The sequence below is a fragment of the Panthera onca genome, chromosome B4 (assembly GCF_046562875.1).
Source record: "Panthera onca isolate mPanOnc1 chromosome B4, mPanOnc1 haplotype 2, whole genome shotgun sequence".
Lineage (NCBI taxonomy): Eukaryota > Metazoa > Chordata > Mammalia > Carnivora > Felidae > Panthera > Panthera onca.
In genome coordinates, this window is record NC_138345.1 from 58,120,267 (window position 1) to 58,141,619 (window position 21,353).

The window sequence follows — 21,353 nt, forward strand, 5'->3', positions numbered from 1 at the left end:
TTTAATCCATTTTTTTTAGTGTTTGTTTGTTTGTTTGTTTATTTATTTTGAGAGAGGGAGGGAGAGAGAGAGAGAGAGAGAGAATATGAATATGAACATGATCAGGGGAGAGGCAGAGAGAGAAGAAGAGAGAGAATCCCAGGCAGGCTCCACACTGTCAGCACAGAACCCAATGCAGAGCTTGATCCCACAAACTGTGAGATCGTGACCTGAGCCAAAATCAAGAGTCTGATGCTTAACCAACTGAGCCACTCAGGTGCCCCTATTCAATCCATTTTGAGTTTACTTTTGTATATAGTGTAAGATAAGAGTCCAGTTTCACTTTTTTTGATATGGATATTAAATGTGGACATCGATATGGGTACGGATATGGATATTGTTGGTTTGCAAGATCCTCAGGAGCTTCGTGGACATAATCTGAAACTAGCCCTCATATTCAGAGGGCAGGGAGAAACTGAAGGAAAAGGCAGGTCGCTCCAAGTTGGTAGATGGAAGGTTTAATAAGCAAAGAAATTTACATATGCGCTTGTCTTTGGTGGCTACAAGACAAGTAGATCTCTGCAGCCACCCACCAAATCTATTAAGTTTATATAGAGGCTTTACTGGGTTGTTATATATACCATCCAAATGATCTCAGCACTACATCATTATTTCAAGGCAGTGTTCTTGGGGCAGCTTCTCAGAGTGGGGAAGCCATATTTCAAGGACAGGAAGGGGGTGAATAACCTCTGATTACCTGGATCCAGCTGATAGATCAACTGGTGGTCATATCTTCTTGATGACCTCCATGAAAAGATATCCAGTTTTTCCACTGGGTCTTGGCATCCTTGTTGTTTTTTGTCTTTATTCCAGTACCATATTATAGCTTTGTAGTATGTTTTGAAATCAGAAAGTGTCCTTCAGCTCTTTCTTTTTCAAAATTGTTTTGGCTATTAGGGGTCCTTTGAGATTCCATATCAGTTTAAGGATGAATTTTTCTATTTATGCAAAAAAAAAAATACCACTGGGATTTTGATAGGGATTGCATTGAATCTGTAGGCAGATTTCAGTAGAATGGACATCTTAAGAAAATTGTCTTCCAATCCATGAACACAGGATGTCTTTCCTTTTATTTGTGTCTTCTTTAATTTCAGCAATGTTTGTAGTTTTTAGAGTACAAGTCTTTTACCTCCTTTGTTAGGTTTATTCATAAGTACTTTATTTTTTATGATGGTATTATAAGTGGAACTTTTTAATTTTCTTTTTGGGTTCATCATTAGTGTATGTGAATGCCATTGATGTTTGTACGTTGATTTTGTATCCTGTATCTTTTCGAATTTGTTTATTAGTTATAACAATCTAGGGGTTTCTATATATAAGATCATGTCATATATGAACAGAGATTACTTTACTTCTTCCTTTCCAGTGTGGATTTCTAATGTATTACTTGCCTAACTGCTCTGACTAGGACTTCCAGTACTAGGTTGCATAGAAGTGGTAGGGTGTGCACATCCTTGCCTTGTTCCATATCTTAGAGGAAAATTTTGATCCTTTCACCATTGTGTATGATGTTAGCTGTGGGCTTGTTACATATGACCTTTATTAGGTTGACATAGTTTTTTGTCTATTTCTAGTTTTCTGAATATTTTTATCAAGCGTGTTGAATCCTGTCAAATGCTTTTCTGCATCAATTTAGGTGGTCAATGTGGGTTTTTATCCTTTAATCTGTTAATGTGGTATATCACACCGGATTGATTTTCATATGCTGAGCCATCCTTGCATTAAATGAATAAATCTCACTTGGTCATGGTTTATAATACTTTTAATGTGCTATTGAAATTGGTTTGCTAGTATTTTGTTGAGGATTTTTACATCAACATTCATAAAGGCCAGTAGTCTGTAATTTTCTTGTGGTCTTTGGCTTTGATATTAGAGTAATAGTGGGCCTCAAAGAATGAGCCTGGAAATGTTTGCTCCTCTTCAGGTTTTTGGAAGACTTTTAGAGGGATTATTTTTTTAAAGATTTATTGTACTTATTTTATGAACAATTTTATTAAGTTTTCATTTCCCACAAGGGCCTTTTTTGGCTTAAAACAAACAAAACTCTGATATAGGCATTAAGACACAAGCAAGTTGAACACACTTGACATGCCCCCAGGTTATCTACCTATATAAAAATTTGAATAAATTTGCCATAAAGCCATAATGAGACAAATAACCAGTGTTTCTAAATAGCCTATTACTAAGCCTATTACTAAGAACTAAATGAACTCCCATATAGAAACAAATCCTTTGAACTACTAGCAATTTAAAATTTAGTTTTAATAAGAAAACATAAAAAATACATATTGTTTATTGAACCCCTACCACCTGCCCAGGTCTAAATTAGGCTTTTTTACATTTGTTATAAAATGTAACACGACCACATGTGGAATAGGTATTATTATTCCCATTTTGTAGATGAGAAACAGTCACTTAGTATTAATGGCTAATTTATCCAAAAGCCTACAAGTAATAACATGTGACAAACCATTCAAACCCTGATGTGTTTCCATCACCATCTTTTGCTCTTGGCCCTGTCTACCTAAGTACAGTGAACGTATTTTCCTAGATTGGCATTCTCTGAATCATTCATATCATTTGATGTAGCATCAAACTAGAAAAAGAAAATAGTATTGTTTACAAGGAAAAAAATACAGGGAATTGATTACAGGGAAAAAATCAACGCAATAAATGTGAACAAAAAGAAATAGATGTAAATGGTGAAAAGTTGAATTAAACTTGGAAACTTATTTCAACTTCAAAACTAAGCAGTGGTGGTATGAACCGAGACTTTTTTACTTATAATAGTTGAATAGGCTGATGGCTTATTTTATTGTGCAGAAATGTTCTAATTTTTCTCCTGAAGCTGGAAATGCCTATTTACCAGAATGAGAAAAATACAGTTATATAAACTGCAGTGGTAAATTATACATGTTCAATTAATCCACAAGTACAGCCCTGGGTTTGCTTAAAGTTCTTTTTTTTTTTTTTTTTTAATAATAAGTGTATTCGACTCCCCATCATTTATTTCACTCATCCCCCTACCCACCTCCCTTTTGGTAACCATAAGTTTGTTAACAGTTTCTCTCTCTGTCTCTTCTTTTTCCTTTGCTTATTTGTTTCTTAAATTCTACATATGGGTGAGATCATATGGTATTTGTCTTTCTCTGACTGACTTATTTCACTTAGCATTATACTCTCTAGCTCTATCCATGTTGTTGCAAATAAGATTTCATCTTTTATGGCTGAATAATATTCCATAGAATATACATAGCACATCTTCTTTATCCGTTCATCTATCATTAGACACTTGGGCTGCTTTTATAGTTTGGCTACTGTAAATGCTGCAATAAACATAGGGGCGCATGGATCCTAATTCAAAATTAGTGTGTTTGTATTTTTGGGATAAATACCCAGTAATGCAATTTCAGGTTGTAGGGTAGTTATATTTTTAATTTTTTGAGGAGCCTCCATACTGTTTTGCATAGTGGCTGTAGTAGTTTGCATTCCCACCAGTAGTGCATGAGGGTTCCTTTTTCTCCACATCCTTGCCAACACTTGTTGTAGAAAAATGGTTTTAATCTTCTTTCCATGTTTTGTAGAATTCTCCAATGAAGCCAACCATTACTGGACTTTGTTGGGGGAGTTTTGCTTCAATCTCTGTACTAGCTATTGTTCTATTCAAAATTTCTATTTCTTCATGATTCAATTTTGGTAAAACCATATTTTGTTTGGCTGACAACTAACATCTGCTCTTCCTTTCCCAAATGAATGTGGTTATTTAAACTACAATAGGAAACTATGTGTCTGACAATGGCCACTACAGTTGGTTAGCAACTCTCCAGCTGCAACTCACACATTTGTTTCTGTTTCAGAAGTGGCTGACATTTATTTAGCATCTACTGTGTGAAAAGCAATTTGCATATATTACCACTCATGTCCCGGTATTCCTGGAACGGGATTCCCATAGTTGTCTCCATCTGGCAGATGAAGAAAGAACAAACAGAAATGTTTACATAATATTTTTAGGATTACAATGCAATATATAGTCAGTGATGCCTTATAATTTTATTGACACAACTTTTCCTTTTTTAATGATATACAAAATTTATGGTGTTTTAGATTTGGGCAAGTCTTAGAAATTCACTCATGGAAACACAGCTAATAAGCAGTGGCTTGTTTGTTTCCAAATCTGTCCACTTAATTCTGTCTCTACCCTAGTGAAATGGATGGTCTTCCATCAGGAAAGGGCACAGGTTTGAAAGAAATATTCATGAGGCAGTGCAGGCATACCCATCTAACCTGCCCAATAATGCTTTGTAATCAATACAAGAGGAAGTATATAAGTCAGAACCATATCTAAATGTAGTATATTTCACTACTTTTCTTAAAAGTTCAAACCATGCTCCTTATACAATACACTCAACTCATTCATAAGCACAATTTCTCTACCATTACCAGTTAAGTATATCCTATTCTGGTAAGTGGAAAAGTGGTAGGCAGAAATGTGCACGAAAGAATGGCAAATTCAGGAAGTAAAGAAGGACGAGATCAATACTAGATATAAAAAGTTTTGTGAACGTCTGCATAGTCTGTTTGATAGCCAACAATGATATTAATATTTCAGTACCATTCATTATTGGTCTTTGCTGCTTCTTTTCTCTTTCCACCAACATAAGTGAGATGTGACTGTCATTTGTATTTACAACATAGTGTTAGAATCATTTGCTGAATACTTGGGTTGGATATATTTTAATACTTTACTTTCTGTGCAGTCTTTAACACCACTTTGTGAAGATGACAACCATGCCCAGGAAATTGTTAAAAAGCTGGAGAAGAGTATTACTTTCCTTAGCCAGTGCACTGCACGAGTGGCCAGTAGGGCTGAGATGCTTGGAGCCATTAATCAGGTAATCTGTCTCCGTTTCTTTTGCTATGATGAAACTACTAAAAATTACTATTTCCCCTGAGATTATGGATTACACTTCTAGGAAGAAGTTTTTAAAAATACTTCTGTGTTGTACAAGATTTACGTATTTAATACGGAAAAAATGGAAAATGGGATATGCAAATAAAAATGTAAAAAAAAAAAAACCCCTCTCATAATAGCATTATCCAGGGACAGTCATCTAAATCATCTGTTCCAAATATCAATTTCACACTTTCTCCTCAAATCTTCATCATGTCCTTCCCCATCTTCTCTATCAAATAACGACTTTGCTTCCTGCCTCAGAGAGAACTTGGAGTCATTTGGAAGGGAACTGCCACAAGTTCCAAACCTAATAACATCTCAACCCTCATACTTTGCCTTCCTTCACAGTACAAAACATGAGTTGTTTCTAATCCTGTCTAAGACTAACCATCTCAACTGTATACCAGAATCCATCCTCCTAATTTACTCAGAGTCTTGGGGTCTGATTCTCCCTATTTTCCTTCAAAAATCTTCAACTTTCCCCACTGTATTGAATCATTCTCATGAGAACACATATATAGTGTCTTTAAGATGGAAAAAAACACAAAAACAAATACAATAATCTTTGACCCTTTCTTCTTTGACTACCACCCTGTTTCTCTGCTCCCATTTCCAGCAAATTTCCTCAACAGAATTGTACTCATGGTCTCTAATTTGTCCCCTCCCATTCTCACTGAAATCTGCTCTAATTGGCCTTAACCTACCTATTTTCCTTAACCTCTCTGCTATATTCAGCATGGCTGAGCTCTTTCTCCTCCTGGAAGTACTCTCCTCACTAGGCTTCTAGGTACCACATGCTCCTGTTTTTTTCTCTCTACATCATGGGTCACTCCCTTCCAGGCTCCTGTGTGGGTCCCACCATTCTCCCAGGCCTCATCAGTGGGGCCCAGGGCTCCATCCTTGTACGTGTGATGTTCATCTTCTTCAATCCCCATACCATCTTATGTAGTCAGCTGATGACTCCAAAATTCACATGCTTATCCTAAGCCATTGCTGTGAGTTCCAGACTAGAATATACTAACTACAGATGCAGCATTTCCACTTGGATGTTTGACAGACAATTCAAACAACACATATATATTATTTGACAAACAATTCAAACATATATAAAAATAAACTGCCCATGGTCTCTCCAAAACCGGTTTTACTCATAATCTCCTTATCTCAGTCAAGGGTAACTTCCCTTCCAGATTATCATATTGAAAATCCTTGGGAGCAATTCTCCACACCTTTCTCTCACACTCTACCTCTAATGCTACAGAAAATCCTATTTATCATCAGAATATATCCAGAATTCAACCACATGTTTCTTTCTCCACTGCTACCACCTTGATCTAAGCTACCATTCTATGTTTTAGAGATTAATACAGTATTTTTCTAAATGGTCTGCCTGTTTGCATTCAAACCAAATACTCCCTGCAACATAATCTGTTCTCCATAAAGCAGCCAGAGTAATACTTTCAAAACTTAAGCCAGATCATGTTTCTTTTTGGTTCAAAGTCCTCCAGTGGCTCCTCAGTTTTTTTCAGAATAAAAACCAAAATCCTTATGATGGTTTAAAAAGATCTACATGATTCCCCTACCCTCTTACATCTTGAAATTAATTTCCTAAGTTTATCTTCCTGAATTATTGCACTCCAGCCAGACTGGTCTCCTTTCTGTTCACCAAATATGGGAGTAAAAATGTAGTTTGTTTAGAATGTGTTCAAAATTAGTGACTATCAACTTAATATAGACTCCTATATACTTAGGATGTTAGATACAAATTTTAATGGTAACCACAAACCAAAAACCTATGATAGATACACAAAAATAAAGAGAAATGAATCCAAGCATAACACTAAAGAAAATCATCAATCACAGTGGAAGAGAGCAAGAGAAGAAGAAAGGAAGAGAGAACTACAAAAAAAAAAAAAAAAAACAAAAAAAAAAACCAAAATGGCAATGAGTACATATGTAGCAATGATTACTTTAAATGCTTTAATCAAAAGACATAGGGTGACTGAATGAATAAAACGACAATACCTGTCTATATGCTGCCTACAAGAGACTCACTTCAGAGCTAAAGACACATATAGACTGAAAGTAAAGGGATGGAAAAATATTTCATGCAAATAAAAATGAAAAGAACTGGGGTAGCAATATTATATCAGACAAAATAGAATTTTTAAACAGACTGTAACGAGACAAAGAAGGTCATAATGATAATGGGATCAGTCCAACAAAAGGATATAAAATAGTAAATATCTATGCACTCAACATAGAAGCATCTAAATACATAAAGCAAATATCAATAAACATAAAGGGAGAAATTGACAGTAATACAGTAATAGGAGGTCACTTTAATACATCACTTACATCGATGAATAGATCATCCATTCAGAAAATCAATAAGGAAACAGTGGCTTTGAATGACACATTAAGACCAGACGAACTTAATGGACATATACAGAACGTTCCATCCCAAACTAGCAGAATGCACATTCTTCTCAAGTGCACATGGAAAATTCTCGAGATTAGATCACATAAATAAGATTGAAATCAAGCATCTTTTCCAACCACAACAGTGTGAAACTAGAAATCAATTTTAAGAAAAAAAAACTTGAAAAGACACAGACACTAGGAAGCTAAACAATATGCTACTAACCAACCAATGGGCCAACAAAGAAATCAAAGGGGAAGTCATAAACACAAATGAAAATGAAAATACAGTGGTCTAAAATCTTTGGGATGCAGAAAAAGCAGATCTAAGAGGAAATTTTATAATGATACAGCCTACCTCAAGAACCACAAAAAAATTTCAACCAATCTTACCTTACACGTAAAGGAACTAGAAAAAGAACAAAGCCCAAAGTTAGTAGAAGGAAGGAAACAATAAAGCTCAGACCAGAAATAAATGAAATAGAGGCAAAAAAAAAAAAAATCAATGAAAACGAGCTGTTTTCTTAAAAAGATAAAACTGGTAAGCCTTTAGCTAGACTCATTAAGAAAAAGAACTCAAAATCAGGAAAGAGAAAAAATAATGACTGATGTCACAGAAATACAAAGGATTATAAGAGACTACTATAAAATATTATATATCAAAAAATATAACAACATAGGAGAAATGGATAAATTCCTAGAAACATACAGTTTCCAAAACTGAATAAGGAAGACATAGAAAATCTGAATAGGATTACTAGTAATGAATCAGTAATCAAAAAACGTTCAACAAAAAAAAGTTTAGGATCAGATAGTTTTGCAGGTGAATTATTACCAAACATTTAAAGAATAGGTAGTACCTATCTTCCTCAAATTATTCCAAAAAATAGAAGAGAAAGGAAAGCTTCCAAATTCATTCTATGAACTCTATGAATTCATTCTGTGAATATCACCATTACCTGGATACCAAAACCCAAGACACTACAAAAAAGGAAAACTACAGGTCAATATCCCCGATGAACATAATTGCAGAAATCCTCAACAAAATATTAGAAACCAAATCCAGTAATACACTAAAAGAATCATTCCCCACATTCAAGTGGGATTTGCTCCAGGTATTCAAGAATGATTCGATATGTGCAAATACATCAGATTCACAAAATGAAGGTTAAAAACCATATGATCATCTAAATAGCTGCAGAAAAAGCATCTGACAAAATTCAGCATCCATTCATGATAAAAACTCAACAAAGGGGATTTAGAGGGAACATACCTCAAAACAAAAAAGGTCATATATGAAAAATCCACAGCTAACATCATACACAGCTGGAATATTTTCTTCTCAGATCAGGAATAAGACCAGGATGTCCAGTCTCACCACTTCAACATTGTACTGGAAGTCCTGGTCACAGAAATTAGCAAGAAAAAGAAATAAAAGACATCTAAATTGGTAAGGAGGAAGTAAAACTCACTATTTGCAGATGACATGATACTATATCTAGAAAACCCTAAAGACTCCACCAAAAAACTATTAGAACTAATAATTAATTTCAGTAAAGTTGCAGGATACGAAACCAATATACAGAAACTGTATTTCTATACACTGAAAATGAAGTAGCAGAAAGAGAAATTGAGAAAACAATCCCATTACAATTGCACCAATAATAATAATATATCTAGAAATAAATTTAACCAAGGAAGTGAAAGACCTGTACTCTGAAGACTATAAAACAAAGAAATTGAAGATGACACAAATGGAAAGACAGTCCATGCTTATGGACTGAAAGAACTGATATTGTTAAAATGTCCATATTACCTCAAGCAATCAATAGATTCAATGCAATTCCTTTCAAAATACCACCAGCATTTTTCACAGAACTAGAATAAATTATCCTGAAATTTATAAGGAGCCACAAAAGACCCTGAATAGCCAAAACAATCTTCAGAAAGAAGAACAAAGATAGAGGTATCATACTGCCAGACTTCAAGATATACTACAAAGCTATAGCAGTCAAAATAGTATGGCACTACCCCAAAATAGACACATACATCAGTGGAATAGGATAGAGAACCCAGAAATAAACCCTCATGTATATATCGTCAATTAATCTACAACAAAGGAGGCAGGAATATACAAAGGGGTAAAAATCTACAGTTATCAAAGCTCTAGTCTTAGGGATAAAAAGTACAGCATAGGGAATGTAGCCAATAAATTGTAATAATGTATGGTGACAGATGGTAACTACACTTATGGTGAATGAAGCATAATGCATAATTGTCAAATCATTATATCATGCACCTGAAATTATGACAATATTGTATGTCAACTATACTTCAATTTTTAAAAAAAAATCCTGAGGGTTAAACTTTTCGAGACGTTATATAACTGAAAATGTTTTTATTTTCCTACTTAATTGATAGTCTAGCTGGGTGATAGATTCTAGGTTAGAGATAATTTCCTTTAGAATTTTTCTTGCATTGTTTCATTTCCTTCTTAATTTCTGGTGTTGCTGTCAAAGTTTGATGCCATTCTGACTCTTGAGCTTTTGTTTATGCCTTTGCTTACTTTCCAGAAGATTTTAGGATATCCTCTTCTCCCTACTGTCCTTTTTTTTGGTATGAGTTTATTTTCATGTACAGGCCCTGGGTGGATATAAGCTGGCAAGTTCTTGAGTTCTAGAGATTTTTTTAAAAAATTATTTCCTTTTTCTACATTCTGTGGAATTTTCCTAAGTTTTCTTGAGTTCTTGTTCTTTGCCTGTTGGATCTCCTGAACAGGTCCTTTTTCATCTCTTTTCTCTTTTTAGTGTTTTTGCTCCATTTGGGGGGATATTTCCTCAACCTTACCTTGAAGCTCTTCTCTTGAGTTATGTATTTTTGTCATATTTTTAATCCCCAAACTTTATTTTCAACATGCAGCTTTTTAATATCTTGTTCTTATTTCATGGATGCAACCCTTAATCTTAACTCTGACGATATTTCTAGTTTCTTCAAAGACTTTGGGTAGTTGATCTCCTCCAGCTTGCTTTTCTAGTGCGGATTTTCCTCTTTCATGGTTAGAGGCTTTTCTCTGATTAGTGATGATCCACTATATAGCTGAATGGGAGCTGTGTGTATGTTGGGCAGGGGAGGTTCTCATTGTCTCTGAGCTTCACACAAGCTAGGATGTCTCATTGGGATATTCTTAATGTCAGTAATGTTAAGACTTTTATCTTGCTGTGTTAGATTCCTCAGAGGAAAACCTTCCAACCACCTGCTTTGAGAGTATAAGCCTGGCTGCCAGTGTTTGCAAGTTGGAGGGAGAAATCAGGCTAGGTATCTCAGTATTTAGTGTGTATACAGACTTTTGCTTAATCTCTTCTTTTCTGTATGATTCATTAACCATCAACTATCTGTGACTGCCCAATCCACAGGCTGTTTCTCTCTCTCTAAATATTCAACCTTTGTGGTCTTTTGGCAAAGTGATGAAGGGAAGTTGCTCAGCTGGTCTGAGTAAGGAGATATGTGGATCTAATCACTTTTTATGCAGATTTTCAACCATTTCTTCTGTTATATACCTACCTTCAAGTTTAATTTCAGAGGCCCTTTAAATCCTGAGCTTGCATGGCTTTCTGTGGTGCAGTGCAGGTTGCTTGCAGGCTTACTGCTTTTTTTTTTTTTTTTTTTTTTTTTAAGAGTTCAGCTTTTTCAGGTCTTAGACATTCATCACTAGTCCTTCTACTAGCAAGCTTTCAAAATTTTATTATATCTTCTTCTGTTCTATTTTTCTTTGTGTACTCATGCCTTCTTTAAAAAAATGCCTTTATTGTCACTTTAGGGGAATTTAGGGATGGAGTAAAGATAAATGCATGTGCCTAATCACCATTTTTTAACTGGATATCAAGAATAGTATTTTCACTGTAAATTTATTCTTTTTTTTCCTACTAGGAAAGCCGAGTTAGTAAAGCAGTTGAAGTGATGATTCAGCATGTAGAAAACCTGAAGAGAATGTATGCCAAAGAGCATGCTGAATTAGAAGAACTGAAACAGGTTCTTCTGCAAAATGAAAGGTCTTTTAATCCTCTTGAAGATGAAGGTAATAAAAACTTAATAGTATCAGTTATGTTTTTCTAACATTCTCCTCTTTCATTCTCTCTTACAAATTCCTATTATGTCTTTGATATAAAAACTTTAGGTTAAGGTTATGTTAGAAGAATAACTCATTCCTGTTATTTATGTAGCCCAAATGCTTATAGATATTATTTAGAAAACAGGTTGAGAGACCAGAAAGATTCTTTGGTAATGACACCAAAAAATTCATTAAATTAGATTGCTGACATGAAAGAATATATGTAATACAACCCATCGAGTTTACCTAATGTTCTCCTATTTAGGGTATGTTAGAATTGGCTTTTTCTCCACACATAAAGCACAGTAGGTTAAATGAGCCACTTTCATCAACAATGGTTTTGTATTTCTCAAAGAAGGAATGACTGTGGCATAGTAAGCTGGCTGATGGATTGGAAAATAGACATCTGAGACCATGGAAAATACCTTAAAACATAAGGTTTATATAAAGTTTTAATTTAAATAGTGTGAACCTTTCTGAACAGAATTATTCTAATGATCTGTTCCCTTTTCTAGAAAAAGTAATCACATTTGATAATCTTCTGATCTGTAGTTTCATTTATGAAGCATACATTTATTTAGCGCCTCCTATGTGCTGGGTAAGCATTGTGGACATCTGTAGTGACATAGAGGATTGCATTCCATCAATTAAAGTGGTAATTGTTATGAATCACAAAATAATAACCAGATACTTTTATTGCTCAGTAGTCTCTGGGGTCTTATTTTCTGACTTTTGCTCTTCTTTGTAAAGAATTAAGACTGTTGCAAAAAATTGCATATGTAATTCCTAAAATGTGCAAATGCGTTTTTCCTTTCAGATGACTGCCAAATTAAAAGACGCTCATCTTCTCTAAACTCCAAGGTAATTACTAATTGTCTATCAAATGTTACCGATGAGATGGTTTTAAAATATTATTTGAAACATGGCTTTACATGTAAATCATATGTCTGTGTTCATGTAGTTATGCGTGTATATGTGTATGCTTTTATACTTACTGTATGTGTACATCAATTAAGTTTCTCCAAAAGCAGGAGGAAAACCAGATAGTTTCTCTTTCATATAAAACCAGAGTTGGAAATAAGCAGTCCCCAAATGGTAGAGAAGCTTCACAAAATCCAAAAGGCCCAGTCTCCTCTCGCTGCTTCATCACCCGCAGCCCTTTGCTTCCACCTTAAGGTCTAGGATGGCTTCATCGGTTTAGGGGCACCAACTCCTCATGGAGTCACATTCTAAGAAATAGGAAGAAGCAAAAATGGATATTCCCTCTCCCTCTCATGACAATTCCTAGAAATCCCAGATAACATTTCCCTTTTGTTTCTTGGTTGAAAATGAGGCTGGAAAACCCGTTTTTAATTCTGGAGTCTTTGTGCCTAACTAGAAACTCAAGGAGGTTTTTCTTTTCTTTTCTTTTCTTTTTTTTTTTTTTTTTTTTTTTTACACCAAGTGAAAAGGGGAAAATGGGATCTTGAAAGTCAACCAGCAGTTTTTGCCAGTTTGAAAGTCAGGATTTCACAGACTTTTTTGAGCAAGAGACGTTAAAATCATTCCATCCAAATCTCTTTCACAAATGAGGAAAATCACTTTCACATAAGTGATTAGTTATGATCACGTAGTGGCAGAACCATGGTGAGAACCCAAGTTTCTTGGACTGAAATTTTATATTTTTAATATTCAACTAACCTATACAATTAAATTAGGAATGGTGGTTTAAAAAAAGAATTCACCTTAAGCTTCTTTAGTCTATCTCCTACATTTAATATTACATTTTTATTTCCTGAAGTTAAACTTTAAGAACCACATAGTAGTATATCACATTTTCCTGTGCAAATCTCAATGCTGATATGTAAATATATCAATTTATCAAAATATGCCCATCTTTAAATGTGTTAAATGGAAAAAGTGAAACCACAAAAAAAAAAAAAGCTAGAAAATAGGTACATATTTATCGCCTCTTGAGTTGGGGAAAACCTAGGCATAAAAGAAACACTACAGCAAAAGACAGATTTGGCTGCATTAACCATGAAAAACATTTCTGTCAGAAATATCATTAAAAATATGGGCAAAAATCATGAACAGATAGTTCTCAGAGAAGATATATACATGACTATTAAACATTAAAAAAATGTTCAATGTTACTAGAAACCGAAACAAAAAGCCGTATCTGACTGGCAAAAATCATACTCATCGGGTGTTGGGAGGAGGTAAAATCTAAATTGGTAGAATATTTCTGGAAGGCAATTTGGCCATAACAAAATGTGTCTACTGTTTAACTGAGCAATGACCAAATGCAGGTATGTGTAGGTACAAGGATATCCACTAGTGTTATATATGTACAATGATAAAATACGGATAATTTTCTAAATGTACTTTTTGCCCTCTTCGGGTAGCCATCTTCTCTTCGGAGAGTGACCATTGCCTCTTTGCCCAGAAATATAGGAAATGCAGGAATGGTAAGCAAATTCTTAAGTGTTCTTAGCCAAAAGCAAATTAATTTTCATATAACAAAACATAAACTTCACTAAATTGACATTTCATTATGTTTTAAATTATTTCTGAATTTTAAAGGTGGCTGGGATGGAAAATGACCGATTCAGTAGGAGGTCAAGCAGCTGGTAAGTGTAATTTTATGGTTGCCCTTTGGGAACCCTCCTGTTTTATAATTGACTGAAGTAAATGTTTGCAATAAGTAATAGAGTAACATTTGATTTACACAGAGTACATGCACAATAATTATAAAAATAGGTGTATAACCATGAAGTTTTATAATGAAGCATAATGTGAATATGCCAACAAAAAATAGAACTTATAAATTGATAATGGCTACGGATATATTTAATTTGACAAGTGGCTATAATCATCTTTATTTAGGCGTATTTTGGGGTCAAAGCAGAGTGAACACCGTCCCTCATTACATCGATTTATTAGCACCTATTCCTGGGCAGATGCTGAAGAAGAAAAATGTGAACTAAAGTAGGTGAAGCTTGGTGTGTTTATTAACCTGATGTGAACTGGGAAATAGTGGGGAGCACTTTTACTCTATGGAAATGAGATCGATGCTGCATCATCAAAAAGATAATTCATTAAGACTTTTATAAACTGTAGAGCATTCTATAAATGTTATTTGCAAATACATTCACTCTTTAGTACCTAAGGTTTGAGGTCTTGAGTTAGAGAAGACCCTTAAATTTGCCAGAATTGTGAAGATTATTTTTTTCCTGTATAGGTAATCTGGCCATCTGAGAGGTCAGCATAGAGCCACAGAAGTAAAATATCCATCTACTTAGATTAAAAAACAAAACAAAACATGAATTATATATATGTATGTATAGCATATAGGCACATACGTAAATTATTTGCATTATATATACATCTATCTTCCCTTTATGTGTAAATGAACAGTAGGGGAAACGTAAAATGCTATATTGCTATATGTCTGTGTAGCAAGTTAAATAAAATCTTCTATAGCAAAAGGTAGACAGCTGAGGAGAAGGGACACGAAGAAATGCTGCCTCTAAGTCCTGGGTGAACATTGGACAAACTATTTAACCTTATTTGGTCTGTTTCCTCATCTGTAGAGATCTGACTGAAATGGCTTTATGTTCTTTTTATACATGTTTGTTGCCTGCCTACTATGTGGTATATACTACATTCGATCCTAAGGGGTATAAAGAAGAGTAAGACATAGTGCCTACCCTCAGTTTTTTTGTTTTTTAAATAATCCTGGGAGTCTATTGCTTATGTTGAAAGTTCTTTTCAGATTTAGAGCAAATGTAATGGAGTTTTCTTACCTGGGTGAAAAAAAATCAAGTTTTCTCCAAAAGATTACAATCTATCTTTTGTTTTTTTGTTAGTACAGTATGATTTCTACTGAGAAGTCTTTGCAAACAAAAAAACTGAAATCTTGAGAAACAAGAATCCAGGCATTTGGACCTTGTTTCCTTTAAACACTAAAACCATCTACACACATTCCCTATAGAAGTCCAACAAGAAAAGAAAAAAAGAAAAAAACTTTGAGAAACAGTTCCCTTTGGCAACAGTGAGGGCCTAATGAGCTTCTAATTTCAAAATTCAAATCTAACTAGGAACTTTTTAGTGAACATGATAATGAAACAAGTTTTGTTCAGGTTAAAGGAACTCCTCTGTAGATAGCAATTGGATTGAAAGTATTTCAAATAAAATCATACTTGTTAAATATCAATTGTAGCTAGCTTTGTACTGAACATATTTTTATAAACAAATTTTTATAAAAAGATTTATAAAATCTTTCAAAATTAAGATTTTTAAAGAAGAAATGGCATTTTGATGTTACTCCAGTTTAGCATAAAATCCACTGTTAATAGATTAATTATATGGTAGAAGGAGAAAATATTTTGCTACATATTGAATAAAAAAATACGGAAGAAATATTCACATTTGTTTTTTAAAGTATGATTAGACATAAACAGGGAAAGAAATCACAGATTAGTAACACTGGTTAATTATTAGTGGTGATAATTGACTAATTTCTGCATGTTCTTTGTAAATTTCTCCTTTTGCTTTGGATAGTATCTCAACTTTCTACAACAAACATTTTCCTAAATATAGTAAGTTTTAAAAATTAAATTCCTATAAATGGTTAAAAACATAAATTTAGTGATTTGAATTTTAGAATTAGTTGTTTTGCTTTAGAAAAATATATATCTAAAGCCTCTTTAGTAGTACAATCTAGAAATATTTTATAAATAATCTGGTACATTATCCATAGTTTCAAACATTTTTAAAAATACTTATTTACAGAAGTAAAGATGACTCAGAACCATCTGGAGAAGAAACAGTAGAAAGGACAAGAAAGCCAAGTCTTTCTGAAAAGAGAAATAATCCATCAAAATGGGATGGCTCTTCAATGTAAGTTGTCTACTTGCTCATGATACCATTTTCGTAGAATGGGGAAAGATAAGGCAGGGTTAACAGTATTAATTTTAGTCAAAGTGCTAAAAGACTTGTCAAATTGTTAAATTTAGGGTAAAAAAACAAATTTTGCATGGTGTACAAGAATTATGCCTCCACGTGTAAGAGTTCAGTGTTAGGAACTTGGCCCTGGAGTCAGATGGCCTAGGCAAGTTCATCCATTATTGAACACCAGTTTCTTTATCTAGAAGATAGGAATGATAATGGTAGCACCTGTGGCATTGTTTTGTCATGATTAAATAACTAGCACATGTAAAATGCTAAGTGTAGTGTCTAACACAGTTAACTATTTTTTTTTTCCACAGTTAACTATTTTCAAAGACCTATGATACAATAATCTTATGGGTGTTTCTAAAAATAGTTTAAATTTCAATATAGCAAAAGTCCAGGGTATGGTGAGAAGTATGTGACATAGGTATATACACACATATCATGCTCTACCCCAAAAATAACATTTTTGTTTCTACTGTAGGAATAGAAGTTGTCTTACTCAATTGAAAGAATGAGATAAATACTCAAATGTTCTTGTTAATAGTTAAGAAATGCTATGGTGATGATCTGAAAATTAGGTGTCTGTCTCAGGCATTATTTAACTCTAAATCATTTCTCTAATTCTAAAAATTATTGGGGGTGGGGATGGGGGCAAATTGTAGTACAAACCAAGACAGCAGGTCACATTAGGTAGCTTCTTACAAGGCAGTGTTGGTGGCAGATCAAGGATTTGATTGGTATTGTTGGCAAAGGAGTGTTTCTAATAACAGATTGTTGCTATTACCAAATACTGACTCTGTATTTTCCTTATAGTTATGACACAATAGCTTCCTGGGCAACAAATCTCAAGACTTCCATCAGAAAAGCTAATAAGGCACTCTGGCTTTCTGTTGCATTCATTGTACTGTTTGCAGCTCTGATGAGCTTCCTCACAGGACGATTTTTCCAGAAGTCTGTGGATGCTGCTCCCACACCAGATGGGGACTCCTGGATGTCTCTAGAACAAATCTTGTGGCCATTTACTAGACTCCAACACAATGGACCACCACCAGTGTGACCAGAGCACATCTCAATGTGTGTGTCTTCATTTTTAAAGTTTCAGTATCTGAACTTTGTAAATTAGTCATTTTTAGCTGGGAAATTATAGCATAGAACCAGAGGATCTCAGAAGGACTGCAAGATATTTTACATTCCCTCTTTCTGTGATTTCCTCCCAAATAAAATATAATGGGGAGGAAGCCTACCTATGATCTTTTAATGAGCTTTTTGAGGCGATCTTACATGTTGTTTGTTAAAATTTATTGAAATAAAGAACCATTCAAATCTTCATACAGTGAAAACTGAAAGTATTCATGGGAAAAACAACCCCACTTTTTAAAAAATAACATTTGAGTATAAAATGCTGACTAGATTTTAATAACCTACTGGAAATATATCAACTCATTACATTTTATTGAATAACCTGATTTTTTTTTCTCCAAACTGCTTGATTCTTCATACTGAACAAAATTTACCATGGGGGATTAAGAGTAGCTGAGTAATCTCGTCGAGAGTAGCATATAGCATACAGAATCAATAAACTGGCATTTGGAGCTCCTAATTTTCTCCATTGCTTCTTTGGAAGCAAAATCCTTAACCAGGTGATACAGAGTAGAATGAAACTCTGTTTCTTCTTTAAGGGCTTCAGAGAATGTTTCACTGTTTTCATTGATTTTGAGCCTCTGTGCTCTGTCACCACTAAACATTAAAAGGGTCCAGTTAGGATCCTGAACAAGTTCTTCTTCAGTAAGGTGTTCCCTCAGCTAAAGAAAAAGAAAATTAGAGAAATCCATTAATAGTTCTTCTATTAGGTATTTTAGCAGAGTGTAATTTGAACTAAGTCCCCCAACTTCCTAATGTAAAAGAAACATTCTTAGTGTCCCATTTCTTAAACCATGTGTTTATAGACCTTATCAAAATGTATTCATTCAACAGAGATAGTGTTGAAATGCTATCATGTGCCAGGTATTATTCTAGGTTCTGGGGATATAACAAAGAAAGAAAACCAAACAAGTAGCAACTGCAACAATAAACCCTATCCTCAAGGAGCTTCCATTCAAAATACACAAGTAAATATGGTGGCTCACTTATGCTAGAACATTCATCAGTCAGCATTTAGAATTTGATAAGATACCTTTGTTATCAGGCAGTAAATGTGCCAGAAAGTTAAACTGGAGGCCTACCCATCTCTGAGGAAAACGTTTGTGAATCATAGATATATTCACATTAAACGCTTCCATTTGTTCTTGTGTTGAGGTAAAGAGAGATAAGGACATTAGCCTAAAGTTAAGAGGGTTTGACACCATACTGGGCAATGAAGGCATGATCTTTACATAGTTCGGCTTTACATTTTTGACAAAATAAAAGTGAAGTTTGAAAACTATTTTGGATGTTAATTTTTTTCACCTTTTCAAGAGGAGAAACTATGCCCTACATTCATTTAGCTTGTGAGTACCTTATCTTCTTTTGGAGGACAAAGTTTTATGGGTTTTTGCATACTCTACCTTAACTATAACTTTTTTTGAACCACATTCTACATTCCACTTGCTCCAACCAAATGCAAAAGCAGAACTTAGCAGGGCCAGTTGTCGATAAGCTTTAATTTCTACCAAGGGTTCCTGTCAATATAAAAACAAATACAATTGATCATAGAGCTTCACAACAAGCCTCTCTTCCATCTTTGGCCTCCTACAGTCGCTTCTCCGTACAGAAAAATCCATTTAAAATGTAATATGACCGCCCGGTCAGGACAAGGCAATGGTGTTGCCTTTCAGAAGAGAAACCAAGGTCCAAACAATGACTGACAAGGCGTCTGATGTCCTGCCACATACACCCCATGATCTATCATCTCCTTTTCTTCTTCCTTTGCTTCCTTCACTTGGCCTAATTCCCCACCTTCAAGTTTTGCTTAGCTCTTGCCTTTTCATTGAGCGCCCCCTCCTCCAACACCCTGTTTGCCATCGTATGCCGCCCTAGCCCCATGATTCCTGACCTGCACTTTTTTCCGTAGCACTTAGCACCTTTTGACATACTAAACTATAAACATAAAAAGTAAGATGATTTTTGCTTTCCTCTGCTAGAATGTAAGCTCCACAATGGCAGGGACCTTTATTCACTAATGGATCCTAAGCACCTATGACAATGCCTAGAATATAAATGTTTAGAAAAAAAATTCTTGGATATTCTGCAATGACTAGTACACTACATTCAGCATTTGTAGAGTGGCAACTGAGTGCGTAAAGCCAAGGTGTTTTTTTCTTGCACATATGTACACTGTACTCACGTTTTCCAATGTTATAGGTCTACCTGTATTGTCATATCTGATATATGATAAACCTGTTCTTGAGTACAGAACTCTTCTGCCTAAAACATTTCTCCTGATTAGAACCTTCTTTGTCTTCGTTTATATAGCCTATTTATTAAATGTCTACTGATTTAAGGAAGACATTAAATCTAGAAGTGCTAGAAGAATGCTAGGTGATGAAAAAGCAGTCCCCATCCTCAAGAAGCACACAGTTTAACATGGAAGAATCTTATTTAACTAAAGCCTAATGGGTAACATGAAGCAGTATGCAGATGGGGAGCCTCTGCCAAGAAGCAGAAGGAAGTGGGTTCTGTATCAGTGCGTTTAATTTTGCCTGATTTGTCATGTTTGGGCAAATGTTGAGTCATTTCCTGTTTTAAGAAATCTTACATATGTCCAGCCTGGAAGAAGGAAGAAAACATACAAAATGCAGAACTGGCCAGCTGTGGACAATGCTCCATTTGTGATATGAAGATCATACTACAGGCTTACTCTTTTGGGAAAGATTATTACACTTGAGACAACCCTGGGTTTCTGGTCTTGCCCTTTATTCCCTCCTTTCTAACTATAATCCTGTACATGTGGATATAGAAAACCTGCAACTTACCTTAAGATTTACGTAAAATTTAGTACTTGCTAACATTCTAACTGTCCATTACATTAAATCTGGAAAGATTTGTTCTTACCTTACGATTTATAACAACATAAAAATGAGAGTGTCCAGTAGGAAAGATATTCAATCCAGTTTCTTTCAAAGCAAGAATAAAAGAAATAGGAGTCATCCATCTTCCTTCCAAAGTAGAGGAGTGTTTCTTGTTATCTACTTTGACTGATGCTAACATGCAGAGGTTTTCCTAATCTCAAGAAGAAGAAAGAAGCTGTTATGAATTATTACTTCGTTATTCCATTTCCAGACTTGACGTTCTTTATAACATTTGTTTTTTAGCCCTATATCATTCTGCATTGAGAAGAATGCAGGACAGCTATGTTTTAAGCCAGCTCCGAGCTTCGCCACAAAGTCTCCTTGTTACCTCACCCAATCGGTCAACCTTTTTTGGGCTTTATTTGAACAATTGAGGGACTAACGTTTCAGGTGTCCTCCCATCTTATAAGTTATGATCTAAGAACACTGATGGTGGTCATATTGAATTACAATAGCCATTCGATAGCTATTCATGTTGCAACTTTTAAGGATATATATATTTTTTTTACACATATAAGACTTAATGCAAAATTATCTGGTTTTAAACTCTGCAAAGTGGCAATCTGAAGGTGTACAGAGTTCACATCTCTCTCTTCCAGTTTTGAGGAAGAAGCCTCTTGAGAGTGGATCAAAAACTCTCGAAGTCATATTACAACCGGGCTTGTAGCTTCATTAATTGGTCTATTTCTACTAACCTTAGGGTTCAAAATTGCATCTCATTTATTACATGTTATTACCGATCCAATTACTATTTCATTTTGAATTTTTGTTTTATTTTGTTTAGAAATTGTGGCTCAGTCAGTTAAGCAACTGACTCTTGATTTAGGCTCAGGTCATGGGTTTGAGC

The 21,353-nt window shown here is 34.6% G+C and overlaps 2 protein-coding genes across 10 annotated transcripts in view; one reads left to right on the forward strand and one right to left on the reverse strand.

Annotated features, from left to right (window-relative positions):
- IRAG2 (inositol 1,4,5-triphosphate receptor associated 2) overlaps positions 1-17,789 on the forward strand; it is a 51,876-nt gene extending 34,087 nt beyond the window's left edge. For all 3 annotated transcript variants that reach the window (XM_060658131.3, XM_060658132.2, XM_060658133.3), the window contains 8 exons: positions 4,797-4,931; positions 11,342-11,489; positions 12,340-12,383; positions 13,910-13,972; positions 14,088-14,134; positions 14,391-14,492; positions 16,299-16,406; positions 17,274-17,789. In XM_060658131.3, coding sequence (XP_060514114.1) covers positions 4,797-4,931; positions 11,342-11,489; positions 12,340-12,383; positions 13,910-13,972; positions 14,088-14,134; positions 14,391-14,492; positions 16,299-16,406; positions 17,274-17,517 — 891 coding nt within the window. In that variant the 3' untranslated portion in view covers positions 17,518-17,789. The remainder of the gene's footprint in view (positions 1-4,796; positions 4,932-11,341; positions 11,490-12,339; positions 12,384-13,909; positions 13,973-14,087; positions 14,135-14,390; positions 14,493-16,298; positions 16,407-17,273) is intronic.
- The window catches only part of DNAI7 (dynein axonemal intermediate chain 7), a 76,926-nt gene continuing 67,742 nt past the window's right edge, over positions 12,170-21,353 (reverse strand). For 6 of the 7 annotated variants that reach the window (XM_060658126.2, XM_081796130.1, XM_078450004.1 and 3 more), the window contains 3 exons: positions 20,490-20,657; positions 19,004-19,117; positions 17,944-18,262 (listed from right to left, as the gene is read on the reverse strand). In XM_060658126.2, the coding sequence (XP_060514109.2) occupies positions 17,984-18,262; positions 19,004-19,117; positions 20,490-20,657 (561 nt within the window). In that variant the 3' untranslated portion in view covers positions 17,944-17,983. Of the gene's footprint in view, positions 12,752-17,943; positions 18,263-19,003; positions 19,118-20,489; positions 20,658-21,353 lie in introns of those variants that run through there. The other variant, XM_060658129.3, reaches the window with a different exon arrangement.